Source organism: Dermacentor andersoni, chromosome 9, assembly GCF_023375885.2.
Source record: "Dermacentor andersoni chromosome 9, qqDerAnde1_hic_scaffold, whole genome shotgun sequence".
NCBI classification, from domain to species: domain Eukaryota; kingdom Metazoa; phylum Arthropoda; class Arachnida; order Ixodida; family Ixodidae; genus Dermacentor; species Dermacentor andersoni.
The window spans coordinates 9,814,436-9,829,728 of NC_092822.1; the positions used below are offsets into that span (position 1 = coordinate 9,814,436).

The 15,293-nt window shown below is 46.6% G+C and overlaps 1 protein-coding gene across 5 annotated transcripts in view; it reads right to left on the reverse strand.

The window, feature by feature from the left end:
• Nucleotides 1–15,293, reverse strand: part of l(3)mbt (lethal (3) malignant brain tumor) — a 57,128-nt gene that overhangs the window by 38,565 nt on the left and 3,270 nt on the right. For 3 of the 5 annotated variants that reach the window (XM_055068511.1, XM_055068513.2, XM_055068512.2), the window contains exons 2-4: nucleotides 13,224–13,449; nucleotides 5,851–5,957; nucleotides 1,790–2,794 (exon numbers count right to left, since the gene is read on the reverse strand). In XM_055068511.1, the coding sequence (XP_054924486.1) occupies nucleotides 1,790–2,794; nucleotides 5,851–5,957; nucleotides 13,224–13,419 (1,308 nt within the window). In that variant the 5' untranslated portion in view covers nucleotides 13,420–13,449. The remainder of the gene's footprint in view (nucleotides 1–1,789; nucleotides 2,795–5,850; nucleotides 5,958–13,223; nucleotides 13,450–15,293) is intronic. The other 2 variants (XM_055068514.1, XM_055068515.1) reach the window with 2 other exon arrangements.

Consider the following 15,293-nt stretch of genomic DNA (forward strand, 5'->3'; position numbering starts at 1 on the left):
CAGTCCAGCCACCTGGTGTCGCAGAGCTTAACCAGCCAAACAAAGAGCTAATATTGCTTTAACCAAGCGTAAAACATTTTAAACATTTACAAAAACAATGTGTTAATGATACACTCCTGTGAAAAATGTACACCAGCAGCAAAGAAGAATGCACTTTGTTACTGCTACTGTGTTTGGTTGAGCTATGTGCTGCCAGGTGGCTGCACCGTGCAGCCCATTCATATTTGCGCTTCTGCTCATCCTGTGAAGCAACACAATCAAATGGCCAGGCCCAGTTCCTTGCACTTGCGTTTATCCGAATACCAGTCTCGCAAAATGCTATTGTGGTAGTAATCCTCTGGTGTAAAGTGACGGTCGCAAACGCGCAAATCCTGGCGCTGATCGTATAGCAACAGACCAATGCGCTGCAGCCACTCTGTTCGTCTGCTGCCTTGCAGAGCAGAGGGACACAATGTCACAGCTTGACATATTGCCAGTCACTGCATTTGCAGCCCACAACGCAACAAAGGCGAATCATGGTGCTCGCAAAAAGACTGCGACCAACACTGACCACAGAGCTCTCATCAACACGGAGCATGTTGTAAGACAAGCAGACTACACTTGCTGTGTGCCTGAAATGCTTAAGTGTAGTGAGAAATTGTTCTTGTGTATTCTCTTTCTGTTATCTCTTTTTTATAAAATGAAATTAATTAACATTCGAACTATTAAGGACAACATTTGTTCACCATAAAGTTGGAAAAATTATGGAAAAATTATCGATCACGCGCCCTGAGCAGCCAATCGGACAGCTCGCCCTACTAGTGTCATTAGGGCAATTTATGTCAAATGGTTAGGGGCGGCTGAAAATTCAGCTGAGTGGTGTGCTGTAATCAGCAGCAATAAACATTTTTAAAACCTTATAATAAATTGCACGCTTTACATGGTGCACTTAGATGCATCACTGAATGATCAGAAGGACCTACTCGAACGACTCAGTATGTTTATACGAAATTGTCAAAATCGTTTCATTGTCCCTTTAAGGTGAAGTTAATTAAGGCACTTAAACCCATGCCCTATCATGAGAGTCGAACCCTCGACCTTTGCTGGGACCAAAATTCAGTGGCACCAGCATAGATGGTTGAACCCATGACCTTTGGGGTTAATTAAGGTGAAGTTAATTAAGGTATAATTAATTAAGGTATATTTAATTAAGGCACTCATAACCACGACTTTTAGTGGGAGAAAACAAGTAATAGGAAGTTCCAATGCGTTTGAATGAGAATGTCAAGTAATTTAATGAATGCCTCGTTAGCGTCCAGGCTTTCTCGCCTTCATCCTCTTTAGTGTATGCTAAAGTGACTGTCAACCTTTTCAATACTGGCAACAAGGAGAATGGTGTTGTATGTGGCAAGAGCTGTTTCTCATCATGCGAAGTTTTCCAAAAAAAGTCAGACAATCTAACAGCATGACCTGTCACTCATCACTACCCACATTTAAATTTGTACAGTGAATAAGTTGCCACTGCAACATGCCTTGTGTACAAGGCTTGCAACCTGGCAACCGCTGGTACAACAGTGAAAGTTCCATGGACATCAGATGAGCAAACAGTTATAGTTGCTCATCTTTCTAACGACTTTCTAAACAACTACACCACCCTACTAGAACTCTTCTCTTACTATTTTGGTGGGACAAAACATATTGCCTCTGATCGTTCAACCTTTTCATTCTCTCTCTCGCTCATTACACAGACTTCGCCATTCGCTCATTTATCTGTTGCTGTTCGTAAGACATCTGATCAGCATGCACTGACCTTGAGGCTGCTACCAGGGAGTGTGGCAATACCATCTTTCCATTCCATGGCCTGAATGGGATCAAACTCGGGCTGCTCTTGTGCAGACCCCTCGGCGGCCGTTGCAGGCATGGGTGTTGCAATAGGCGTAGATGGAGCAGCCGGCACAGACGGCGTAAGAGGTATAGTTGAAACAATTATTGGTGCTGCAGCAGTTAGGGAAGTGGGCACAGTTGTTGTCGCAGCTGCTGGAATAGATGCCATGGCTGTTACGGGAGCTGTCACTGATGCTGGTACAGCGGTCAGCACTGTTGCTGCAATGGACACTGGTGCTGAAGTCGGTACACAAGATGCCACAGATGCTTGTACAGAAGTCGGCACAGAAGTCGGCACTGATACCGTTATGGGAGCTGGCACTGAAGCAGCAATGGATATTGGCATGGAGGTAGACACTGACGATGGCATGGAAGATGACATGGACACTGGCATGGAAGCTGACACGGAAACCAGTGTTGAGCCCGACATGGTAACTGGCATCGAGCATGGCATCGAGCACGGCATCGAGCCAGGAATAGAGCCCTGGATTGAGCCTGGGATTGAGCATGGTACAGATCCGGGCAAGGAAACTGGCACACTCTTTGCTACACTTGTGGCCATCAGGGTTGGAGCAGCCACTGAAGCTGTTGCCGTCGCCCCAGAATGAGCCGGGAGTGGTGCCACAGTGACAGATGATGGCAGCACGACTGGAATGGGAGTTGCAACTGACGACACTGTGAGCAAGGGAGGCTGCCCACTGGGTGCAGATGTGAGCACCCCGGCCAAGAGGGTGCCAAACGTTGCGCCCTGTGTGCCTCCGGGGATCACTGCCAGTCCACCACCCGGCTTCCCTACAAGCACCGCCTGCGTGGTCGAGCTGACCGAAGGCGTAGATCCCAAGGTCGGCCCAGAGCCGTCCGCGTCCGGTGCCAGTGACAGTGGTGCCAGCTGTACACAGCCCTCCATTGCAGTGGCCCCTCCCTGCAATGTCTATAACATGCAGGGAGAGAGCATGGTGAGGAAGCATTCCAGTTGACTGGCAAAAAAGTACAAAGAAAATAACTAGACTGTCGAGTGGGTGGCAGCCAACAAGTATAATCTCACATTTCTCATGAAGCAAGCAAGAAATCAAACGTAGCAGCATCGACATCGAGGAAGATGAAGAGAAATAGGGATAGGTCACTGCCTAGGAAGCGAAGCAGGCGCAGGGCTCAAATCACGCGCAGCCCGGCATGAGGGACCAGGTGATTTATCTGCCGAGGAATGACCATCAGCTAGGGCCTTCTGCTCAGTAAAAATGTGCTCCCGTTTATTGTGGCTCATCGTCATCACTGATTTTGCATATGCCACATACACTTTAGCAAATGTTCATTGAAACTATGCATCAGTGCATGCAACAACACCTTGAGCACAGCATAAACCAATCTGAAGGTGACCATCTTTAAGTGCCATGGAGAAGTCTTATATCTCTGTAACAGGGCCAACTCAAGTGCACTTTGGGCAAGCGCACTTCATCGCTAGTGTCATTCGCAGGTTGCCACACGAGAACACTTAGTGACACTTACTGCAGAGCACACTCGTCGGCGAGTGAGTTCAGTGAACACACTTCACAGTGGCAACATCTGTAGCCTTGTTAGCAATGAGTAAAAAATAAGTAAAGTAACATTGAAAGCTAGTTTATAATACCATTTATTTTAAATTGACAACGCTACAAGGTAATAAAATGTGCCACATTGCAAAAAAAGAAAAACAGCAAAAATTTACTCTTGCTCTCGGGCTGTTTACGGCCACATCAGTTAATGGCAGTACAGTTGTTTGGCGGAACATGTTACTTGGACTGGTAGTGGTCAAGTCTTGTTGTCTTGTCTTGACTTGTGATGATTAATCCTGTTATTGAGGTTGCAATGAATAATTTCACTTGCACTCAATTTGATTGTAAATGCTGTTTCTAACAAGAACAAACTCTTTTTGTGCACGCATTTTCAAGCTAACAAATATATGCTTTGCCTTCCGACTCTCGATTGCCATAGCCACCAATTGACGGAAAACTTTTCTTGCTCGTGCAGCAGCGAGTCACCAAAATGACACTCAGCATGCTGAAGTGCACTTTGGTTTCTCCATGTGACTGGGACTATTACTTGATTACTTTCTTTTTCGGGGGGGGGGGGGGGGGGGGGGGGATGGAAGTGTCAAAGATAAGTCTGTCTCGTCCATGTGTTTAGGCACTCTTTTGAGCACCAGTAACGGGCCAGGTCTGTTCAAACCATTGACGATCTGGCGAGTTCTCTCTTTGGCTGCTAGAGGACCTACAGACTTCGCTCGTCTGGTAGAAATGTTAAAAACGGCGGCTGCAAGTTGCATATTGCCAAATGTGTGGCTTTCATTTGAGTGAGTCGTCAAGCTCCAAAGATGATTTGCTCCTTCATGAAAGAATTGACAGTGATGGCAGTGTTTTCAATAGACACACTGAGTGGCTCTGATGTCATTGACTACGACAATAGTTTTGATACAGTACTGCAGTGGACGAAGTCAGATGGACGGAACCTGGTTCTTGTTATTTCGTATATTCAGGTACAAGATGCTAATTTATTACTCGCATATTATATATATGTTGAATCTCCAAGAAAACTGCTATCCAGCTTTGCAATTTAAAAAGATATTGTCTTCTGAAGACTTTTTTAGATTTTTTGCCGGCACTTATAAGGTTAATTTCATGGAACTACTATAGCCGTCAAATGGTGCCTATGTTCCACTTTGAGCTGAAAAATTTATAGCTCTAGAGCATGTTTTTCTGGCTCCATCATACTACCCCACTACTTTTTCCACTAAGACAAGTCACTGCTGCTTTTAGGAAGGCTTACACGAGTCTGCATCGGCCAATGTACAGCCAATCACTTCACTGAGAAGCAACATTGAACAAAAGTTGTGACAACTTAATGCTCAATGGGAATGTTTACTTAGAATACCTAAAATGTGTTCTAGATTCTCTTTTAAAATGTAATTTGGCACTGTGTTACAAGAAGCACTTTTGTGCAAAGGGTTATAGTCAACGACTGATTTTTCAGACATGCCTGATAATTCGGATGCCTTCACAGCACCGCCACGTACCCCATAAAGTCTACTATAAGGACTTTTGAAATTTGAACACTGACCCTTTGCCATCCAATTCTCTTTAAAATTTTTGGTGTGACTGCAGGTCCAAAACGGCATTTGTGGAAGCCACCATCGCTGCCATTTTGTTTATCAGGCAGCCTCAAAACAGTGTGCTCACACACTGCTCTGCTGGCAGCTGTAGCCACTGCAGCCACTGTAGCCATTTGTGCTTGGCCACGTGTTGTTTGGTGCATGGTCGTTTTGTGCTGTCATGCGCACTAGAACACTAGGCCTAGCTGCCTTGATGTTCGCTACCAAACTTCCTGCTGTTCAGTCCCGTGATTTCTTGCTGAAAGAATTCACCGCTGTCAGAAATGGTCTCTACTCCCGTCTTCACCATCCTCACCGATGGCTCCAAAGCATGGAAAGCACAGCAAAGGTCTAAGAAGCATTGCATAATGCAAATTCCAGTAAGTCAGCTTTGCTGCAATACAGCAGTGTTACGTGGTTGATCATATCCAATGTATTGCGGTGAACCGTACCAAGAGCTGAAAGGGGCCACTGTTACAAGACACAGTATGTATTTCTTAATTATACATGTGTGCACCCACTACTTCATGTTACAGTACGAGCACCGAGATGCTTAATAAGTGTACTGGCAGGCCTTCAGAGCTATTTCAGATGTGGTTGTGCCGATTTTAGTTCTTGAGGGCAGTCATGAGTTTTTTCTGACTGCCAGATTTTTCTAATACGTTCACGGTCCCTAGGGAGCTGGAAAATTCACGACGTTGGCAATACAATTGAATAAGGATTACATAGACAAGCTTTTGAAAAAGAATTACTAATGCTTTCATTAATCATTCCTTGTACAGCTCTTTCTCTCTCTCTTTTTTTTTTTTTTTTTTTTGACAGCTGTCTCTGAGAGATAGGTCTATGACCTGTGAATGACTGACCTGTGGCTTGGAACTGGCCACCATGCCAGGCAGGCCAGAGACAGTTACCAGGATGGGCTTCTGCACGCCAGGGTTCAGCTGACCGTCTGTCCGCAGGTCACGCGTTACTGCACATATAAAGAAAATCTAACAATGCAGCCAAGTGGGGCAATGTGTATCACACTCACTGGAATAGCTTGGAAGCATGCAGCAAGGACTGGCAGACACAAATAAGCAATACTAGTGCAATCTCTTGAATCTACACTTTCTTATGACACCTACTTCACCCACAACTGCATTTCTTACCTCATAAGGAGCAGCTTGTACACTGCTCCTTGCATTAAAAGAAAAGTGACCAGTTTATTCATGGGGTTCAGACTCTCAAATGCAGTTAAAGCCCACTGAAGCCCCTCACCTCGCTTGTAGGCAGCAGTGTAACAGAGATTAATTTTGACCGACTCTGGTCCTTGGTACTCATCTAAATCCGAATGCATCACGTTTCCCGTTTTGCCTTTAACACAATGCAGCAACGGCGATCGTGAATCAAACCCACAACTTCAACCTCAGCTGCGGAATCTCATAATACCTCAGTAGAATAACACAGAATAGCAAAGGAAGTTCTTGTGAGCTATTACTCAGTCTTGTATATTTCTCAAAATGTTACTGGCCGGTTGGACTAAAAGTTTCTCTTTGAGAGGGAACTACTCTAACAACAAGTCGCAAGCTTAAGGTTAGTGATCAATGTGATGCAATTTTGACTTAGCACACACTTGTTTTAAAGACAACCAGAATTAACTTTTTTTCTAATCTAACACCACTGAGTTTCCTAGTCAATGAAGACAAACAAATTTTCACATTCTGGTGTGCCGCTACTAAGCACGATGTCGTGGGATCAAATCCCGGCCAAAGCGGCCACATTTTGATGGGGGAAAAATGCAAGAGTGCCTGCGTACTTAAATTTAGGTGCACGTTAAAGAGCCCCAGGTGGTCAAAATTAATCCAGAATCCCTCAGTATGACATGCCTCATAATCAGATCGTGGTTTTGGCACATAAAACCCCATAATGTCTTTTTTTATTTTATTTACATGTTCATTCATGTAAAACTAATAAGCCACTGTCGCTGTAAGCCTGTCCAAAGAAATTATCTCACTAGAAAACTAGAAGATGAAATGATAACCATTACAAGAAAATGTGCATGAGCTAATGTGACTATACAATTGAATGCAAAATGTTCAAACAGATTTTTTTTTACTGTTACACAGAAAAATAAGTGGTAAATGTGCTGTACAATGAGAAGAAAAAAAAAATTGTTCTCAAGTAGGGAATCAATTCACTCCAAATATTGTCACGTGGTAGTGACGGTGAAGAAAGAAGCAGTACGGTGGAATACAAAACTAGCTTTTATTGGGCGAACCTGTGCCCACAAAACAGGCTACACTTATAGCACAACGAAAGCGGCGAACACAGTCGGCGATCGTCGAAAATCTGATCTGCGGGTCAAGCGGGTCGGCTTTTATAGAGCAGTCGTCGAATGTTCCAGACTAATCGTTCGGACCCGCGTGCCTTCCACAAAGTTCTACACCATTCGCGTCAGGTGATGAAATCAGATAACATAAGTCGCGGCGACAACAGACAGCGGATAGAAGCATCGATAACTTTCCAGAAACTTCGGATACATGCAGGCGCGTCCCATGCTGTGCGATTACATTTGTTAGGCGGCGAAACGTGGTTGCCCGATAAAGATAAGTACACGTGTCAATACCCCCCTCTTAAAAAAAGCATCGTCCCGATGCTACAAATATAAGAGAGCGAAACACAAAAGGACACTTCTTAAACATAAGTAACAAAAAAGAAATAAAGTCCAAAGGTCAGTTATGCGAAGCCACAAGTTCGTTAACGCTGGTAGTAGGGCTTGAGTCGCACAACGTGGACCATTTCAGGTCGCGAGCGGCGCCGCTGTGATAGCGAAATACCGTCTGGCACGACCTCATAGTCCAGTGCGCCAATACGTCGGATGATCTTGTACGGTCCGAAATAGCGACGCAAAAGCTTCTCGCTCAGTCCTCGTCGGCGTATAGGGGTCCAAACCCAAACACGGTCACCGGGCTGGTACTCCACGAAGCGTCGTCGGAGGTTGTATTGTCGGCTGTCGGTCCTCTGCTGGTTCTTGATTCGCAGGCGGGCGAGCTGTCGGGCTTCTTCGGCGCACTGGAGGTAGGTACGGACGTCAAGGTTCTCCTCGTCCGTGACGTGAGGCAGCATGGCGTCGAGCGTCGTCGTCGGGTTCCTGCCGTAGACCAGCTTGAACGGCGTGATCTGTGTCGTTTCTTGTACCGCCGTGTTATAAGCGAATGTTACGTACGGCAGGACGGCATCCCAGGTCTTGTGTTCGACGTCGACGTACATCGCTAGCATGTCGGCGAGGGTCTTATTCAGCCGCTCCGTAAGACCATTCGTCTGCGGGTGGTAAGCCGTTGTCCTCCTGTGCCTTGTCTGACTGTATTTCAGAATGGCTTGGGTGAGCTCCGCTGTAAAGGCCGTTCCTCGGTCGGTGATGAGGACTTCTGGGGCGCCATGTCGCAGCAGAATGTTTTCGACAAAGAATTTCGCCACTTCGGCTGCGCTACCTTTCGGCAGTGCTTTTGTTTCAGCGAAGCGGGTGAGGTAGTCCGTCGCCACGACTATCCACTTATTTCCGGTTATTGACGTCGGAAAGGGTCCCAACAAGTCCATCCCGATCTGCTGGAATGGTCGGCAAGGAGGCTCGATTGGCTGTAGTAATCCGGCTGGCCTTGTCGGCGGTGTCTTGCGTCACTGACAGTCTCGGCATGTTCTGACATAACGGGCGACGTCGGCGGTCAGGCGCGGCCAATAATACTTTTCTTGTATCCTCGATAGTGTCCGGGAAAATCCGAGGTGTCCCGCGGTCCGATCGTCATGTAGGGCGTGCAATACTTCTGGACGAAGTCCTGACGGGACAACAAGAAGGTAATTGGCGCGGACTGGTGAGAAGTTCTTCTTCACGAGTAGACTGTCTTGAAGCGTGAAGGAAGATAATCCGCGCTTAAATGCCCTGGGAACAACGTCGGTGTGCCCTTCCAAATAATCGACGAGGCCTTTAAGTTCCGGGTCCGCTCGTTGTTGTTCTGCGAAGTCTTCCGCGCTTATTATTCCAAGGAAGGCGTCGTCATCCTCGTCATCTTGCGGCGGCGGGTCAATGGGGGCGCGTGATAGGCAATCGGCGTCTGAGTGTTTTCGTCCGGACTTGTATGTTACAGTGATGTCGTATTCTTGTAGTCTCAGGCTCCACCGTGCCAGCCGTCCTGAGGGATCCTTTAAATTCGCTAGCCAACACAAGGCGTGATGGTCGCTGACGACTTTGAATGGCCTGCCATATAGGTAAGGGCGAAATTTCGCTGTAGCCCAAACGATGGCGAGGCATTCCTTTTCCGTTGTAGAATAATTGCCTTCCGCTTTTGACAACGACCGGCTAGCGTAAGCTATCACGTGTTCATGTCCATCTTTTCTCTGGACCAGGACGGCGCCGAGGCCTAGGCTACTGGCGTCAGTGTGGATTTCGGTATCGGCGTGCTCGTCGAAGTGCGCAAGTACGGGCGGCGACTGCATGCGTCGTTTGAGTTCTTGAAATGCGTCGGCCTGCGGCTTTTCCCACTTGAACTCGACGTCACATTTAGTTAGCTGCGTCAGCGGCTCAGCGATGCGTGAAAAGTTCTTGACAAATCGCCTGTAGTAGGCACACATGCCAAGAAATCTACGCACTGCCTTCTTGTCGATGGGCTGTGGGAACTTTGCTATGGCAGCTGTCTTCTGCGGGTCGGGGCGGACTCCAGATTTGCTGATGACGTGGCCTAAAAATAGAAGCTCCTCGTAAGCGAAGCGGCACTTTTCCGGCTTCAGAGTAAGTCCTGATGACCTGATGGCCTCTAGTACTGTTGCCAGCCGCCTAAGGTGAACGTCGAAATTGCCGGCGAAGACGGCGACGTCATCCAAGTATACGAGACAGGTCTGCCACTTCAATCCTGCTAAAACCGTGTCCATTACGCGCTGGAACGTTGCAGGCGCCGAGCACAGTCCGAATGGCATAACCTTGAACTCGTAGAGGCCGTCTGGGGTGATGAAGGCGGTCTTTTCGCGATCTCTTTCGTCGACTTCTATTTGCCAATAGCCAGACTTGAGGTCCATGGACGAGAAGTATTTGGCGTTGCAGAGCCGATCCAATGCGTCGTCTATCCGTGGGAGGGGGTATACGTCCTTCTTCGTGATCTTGTTCAGACGACGATAATCGACGCAGAAACGTAGGGTTCCGTCCTTTTTCTTTACCAGAACAACAGGGGATGCCCACGGGCTTTTCAACGGCTGGATGATGTCGTCGCGCAACATTTCGTCGACTTGTTCTCTTATAGCTTCACGTTCTCGCGCCGAAACTCGGTAAGGGCTCTGACGGAGTGGTCGAGCGCATTCCTCGGTGATTATGCGATGCTTGGCGACTGGTGTTTGTCGAATCCTCGATGACGTCGAAAAGCAGCCTTTGTATCGTCGGAGCAGACTTCTGAGCTGCTGTTGCTTAATCATAGGGAGATTTGGATTAATGTCGTAGTCTGGTTCGGGAACCATGGTCGTCGGGGTAGATGCGGCGGAATCCGAGAGGACAAACGCATTACTTGTTTCCAGAATTTCCTCGATGTACGCGATCGTCGTGCCCTTGTTGATGTGCTTGAACTCCTGGCTGAAGTTTGTCAGCAACACTTCAGTTTTCCCTCCATGCAGTCGAGCGATCCCTCTTGCGACGCAAATTTCACGGTCTAGCAGTAGACGTTGGTTGCCTTCGATGACGCCTTCTACGTCAGCGGGTGTTTCGGTGCTGACCGAAATAACAATGCTGCAGCGAGGCGGGATGCTCACTTGATGCTCACAAGAAGCAGTACGGTGGAATACAAAACTAGCTTTTATTGGGCGAACCTGTGCCCACAAAACAGGCTACACTTATAGCACAACGAAAGCGGCAAACACAGTCAGCGATCGTCGAAAATCTGATCTGCGGGTCAAGCGGGTCGGCTTTTATAGAGCAGTCGTCGAATGTTCCAGACTAATCGTTCGGACCCGCGTGCCTTCCACAAAGTTCTACACCATTCGCGTCAGGTGATGAAATCAGATAACATAAGTCGCGGCGACAACAGACAGCGGATAGAAGCATCGATAACTTTCCAGAAACTTCGGATACATGCAGGCGCGTCCCATGCTGTGCGATTACATTTGTTAGGCGGCGAAACGTGGTTGCCCGATAAAGATAAGTACACGTGTCAATATATAGTAATACTGGCACTTGCAACAGTACTCTCTCACAAGTGCATACTAAACACACAACCAATAAGCCTAACAAATTAAACAGATTTAAGGCAAGAAAGATGTTGTTGGATAAGACTAGGAGAGACTAACAATCACTGTTTCAACACTTCTCGACTTCAATAAATAGAAGACATGGCTGCCTCTCGGCTGAAACGGACACTGTGCTTCAATAACCTTTTTGAATTCCTAACCTTCCTGAGATTTTTGTAATGCGTCATTTTCAGCATCTGTGCAGTGCAACGTGAAGAGGTGTTCCTCGAGAAACTCCTCATCACAAGAATGCACTAGGATCATCAGTGGAGCTCAGCAACTACAGGAGCTGAGGTTGACACTGCCCTCAGCTTGGCAAACTGTCAAGGCATGTCCGTGAATATAAGGATCGGCGCACGGATGATACTCTCTAGGGAAGGAAAAGGAAAGAGCAAAGCACACAAAAGTTAAGAATGAAGGCAGGAATAATCTTCAATGATTATTTAAGTCGATGTAAGGCATTTCTCCCCTGCAAGTGGCACAAAGCCTGAATGAACTCCTGTCCTCCCGTGGAAATGCTAGCTCAAGGAAAACCACATACGCTGGCCATGACACCCTGATGACGTACGGTTGGAACCAGAGGTGCTCGCTGACACTAAATGCCGCGCCAAATCATCTTCGAAAAAGTGCTTTTGAAAGTACACGTCTGCGTGCCAAAAGTGGCGGTCCTCCAATCAGCGCCACTTGCTCTCGGCAGCCTGTTCAGCGGTCGTTTGTTTGGCATGCCACTGTTTTTTGACCGCGTATCACTTCTCTTGCTGCTCGCACTCCGTGACTGCATCGGCCTGTCACTTTGCCTCCTGTCTCCCAGCTTCGGTACGAATCGCATACCTCTGTAGTCTGTGCAGAGCCTTTGCACTTTTCTGCTCCTCTTCCGCTTGATACTTTTCAGGGCCCATTGTAGTATCTGCAAGTAGAGGCCTACGCACAACATAGCGCACCTAGCACAACCGACTCACATCTATTTGTGGCACACACACCTGTACCGGTGAGTGGATTAAGGAGAGGAGGCGCTGAGCCAGTAGCAACATGTGAATGTGCAAATGGGAGAGCGCACGCATGTGGTTGGAACAAGGGGGCGCCAAGCCAACAGTGGCCAGTGAATGGGCACATCGGCAACCCTGTGACCTTGGACAGCTCTGCATTTGACCTTGGCTCCGACTAAGCAAAGAAATGCTTCGCATTGAAAAGAAGAAGAGGTACAACAAAAGGGCATGGAAGACTGTCAGTACCTAAGGCTTGAAATGCTTCTTTCATTGGCAGCTCACTCATTGGGAGAAGCATTTCACTCTCTCAATGTTAGCATCCTCCGTACCCTGCTGTCAGACTTTTAACTTCACACCATTTCCTCCTCTCCTCTCACATTGAGAAAGTCAGGGGCTGTATACTCGGGCAATCACTTTCGGTTATGCCACTTTCATGTGACATAGCACACAACATATTGGATGATTTGAGCAGTTTTGCTCAACCAGCCAATCAGCGTACACTGAAAGTGATATCCCCAAAACTGATCATCCGAGAATACGTCCCCTGGATTGCAGCATTCATGAACTTGGAAGTGCTTGGGAGCCATGTACACTGGCTAAGGGCGACTGCTGTGGCACTTTATTTTCCTTTAAATTTCTCTTTATAGGAGCCAACATACTAAAGCTCCCTTTGGGTCTCCATGGAGAGAAGTTTCAGGGCGAAAATTACAATCACAAACACAGACACAGAGTTTTTGATACTGATCACCAGCACCATCTGTACTACAGTTTCTGTTCTGAATATACAAGCTTGTTTGTGGTGCAAGACATGGCTTCTAATACATGGTGGCAATGCTAAGTGGCCTGTCAATATCTTCATTCAGTCACACTATAAAGCTCCAAAAATGGAATGTTGCAATCCTACATGTGTCTGTCTTCACAATTGTATTTTTGTGATGAAAATTTCTTCCATGTTGATTGCAAACCAACTAACCCAACAGCAACTTCTAGTCAAGTGCGCTTTCGATTACCTTGGATCACTGTCATAACAGGCGACTCACGGGTGATGGTGGTCATGGGAGGTGGGCCCCTTGTCTGCAGCAAGTCAGGTGTGGCAAATGCTAAGTTGATGAGGCTCGGAGCCGCTATGGGAGTTTCATTCGGTGGACTTCCAGGTTGAGATTGGCAATTTCCAGGAGCCACCGTTTGCACTACACGTCCGGCCATGGCACAAGTTGCCTTTCCTTATGTGTCAGTCTAAGAAATGTATACAGGAGGGAAAGAAAGGAAAAAATCAAGCTGACAAGCCTTCCAATTTTCGAAATTGTGTTTGGCAACAACCTGCAAGACAGCTGATATGTTGCAGCATGATTCTCCAAGCTTTGATTTGCATGCTAAAGCCACAGTGAACATTCCACCTTCCAGAGCATCTTCTTGGGGACAAGCTAACGCAAAGACACACGGAATGTATAATTGCCTCTTATAATTAACCTCACCTTGGGTTGCTGATTCTTGAGCTATATCTTCCACACAGAATGAGAAATACAGCAGAGTAGGTTACACAAGCAGATTGCATAAGCCAAACGAAGTGATTGCATGAGCTTATCTTGTGATATAATGTATCAACTTGCAACAGCTGATGAAATGAAGGCTGGTAAAGTGTTTCCCCCCCCTTTTTTTATGTGGGAAACGTAACATTACAGTGTACACTGTTCAAGCAGCAGGTAGTTATCACATATCCAGAAGACTTTCGAAAACACCATAATGCTTGTGGTCGTGTAAATAAACTGCCCATGTCTAGTCTTCTCTAGCTTGTGTGACTTTTTATTTTTCACTGCTTCTTCTACATCGTAAGGTGCATAAAAGTTATTATTGTAATGTCCTATTTTCAAACAACAGATAAGAACCATCAATATAGTAACTTTGTAAATAATACATTAAATGGTGAGATACAAATAAGAATGAATCAGCACATCACAACTGTTACACAATGACTGTGTCATGGTGTTTCAACAACCATTGGATTAGTAGTGGTAATGAGAGTGTCTATGCCAATATGCTTTCAACCCAATGACTGCTAATGACTTTGGTAAAGCTCCTTTCAGTAAATTTCAATAACTCTAGCATTTTGACTGCCACTCAAAGGCATATGTCAAATGTGCAGTAGTTTCTCATACTTTGCTGTTTAGTAATCATTCAACTGTTTGCCTTTATAAGAAAATATTATTCAGTTTTCAGCAGTAAATGTTTGCCTAACAATGAGACCAGCTGAGCCTAACAACACAGTGTTCTGAGTACTGCGCAGTCTTTATTAAGTCTGTATAATCAGTGTTTTAAATGTGAGAATATTCGTTTATTTCGAATACAAAAAATATCGCCGCCCGAGCACTCCGTACAGATGGTTAACTAGCGAAGCTGAAACATGCTGCCCTAATGTTTATCACTGGGTTAATCCCAATGGTTAATTAAATGACGGCTTGGTAGGCTGCCAGATCCTCAGTACACAATTGCTGCTTGCGCTCAGCTGCATGACCCTATTCTTGTGCCCGGGCTGCAGCATCGGCACGGAGTAGACGAACTTGTTCCTGGTTCTGCTCACGGCATTGCTGATCGAAAGTTGCCTGCTCCTAAGGAGTACGTATGATGCATGGCCTAGCCATTTCAGAACCAGAGAGAAACTGCTACGCGCGCGCTCGGCTGTGACTGAGAGCAACGACATCACTACTGGCACAGCTAATCCAACACCACCTAAATAGCACAAGGCCTTTTCACTCTGATCCATGATGTCATGTTACCTGGCCTGACTGGCATAGAATCTAAAGGGAGTGCTCCCAAGTAGGCACGAGTGATTTTGACATCACCGCTTTCACCATGCCAGCATTGTCAATGGAAATTTCGGGCCGGGTAGCGTGACGTCATGGATCGTAGTAAACAGACCTTGTGCTATCTAGGTGGTATTAGCTGATCGCATGCCTCTTTCTCTCTCTCTCTTTTTTCACGCATGCGCATGGAGTTGCGCCAGGAGGAGTTTTCGGCGTACAGGCGACCGACAGATGGACGAATCGGCTAGCCATATATAGCTTCACTGTAAAATTGACAGC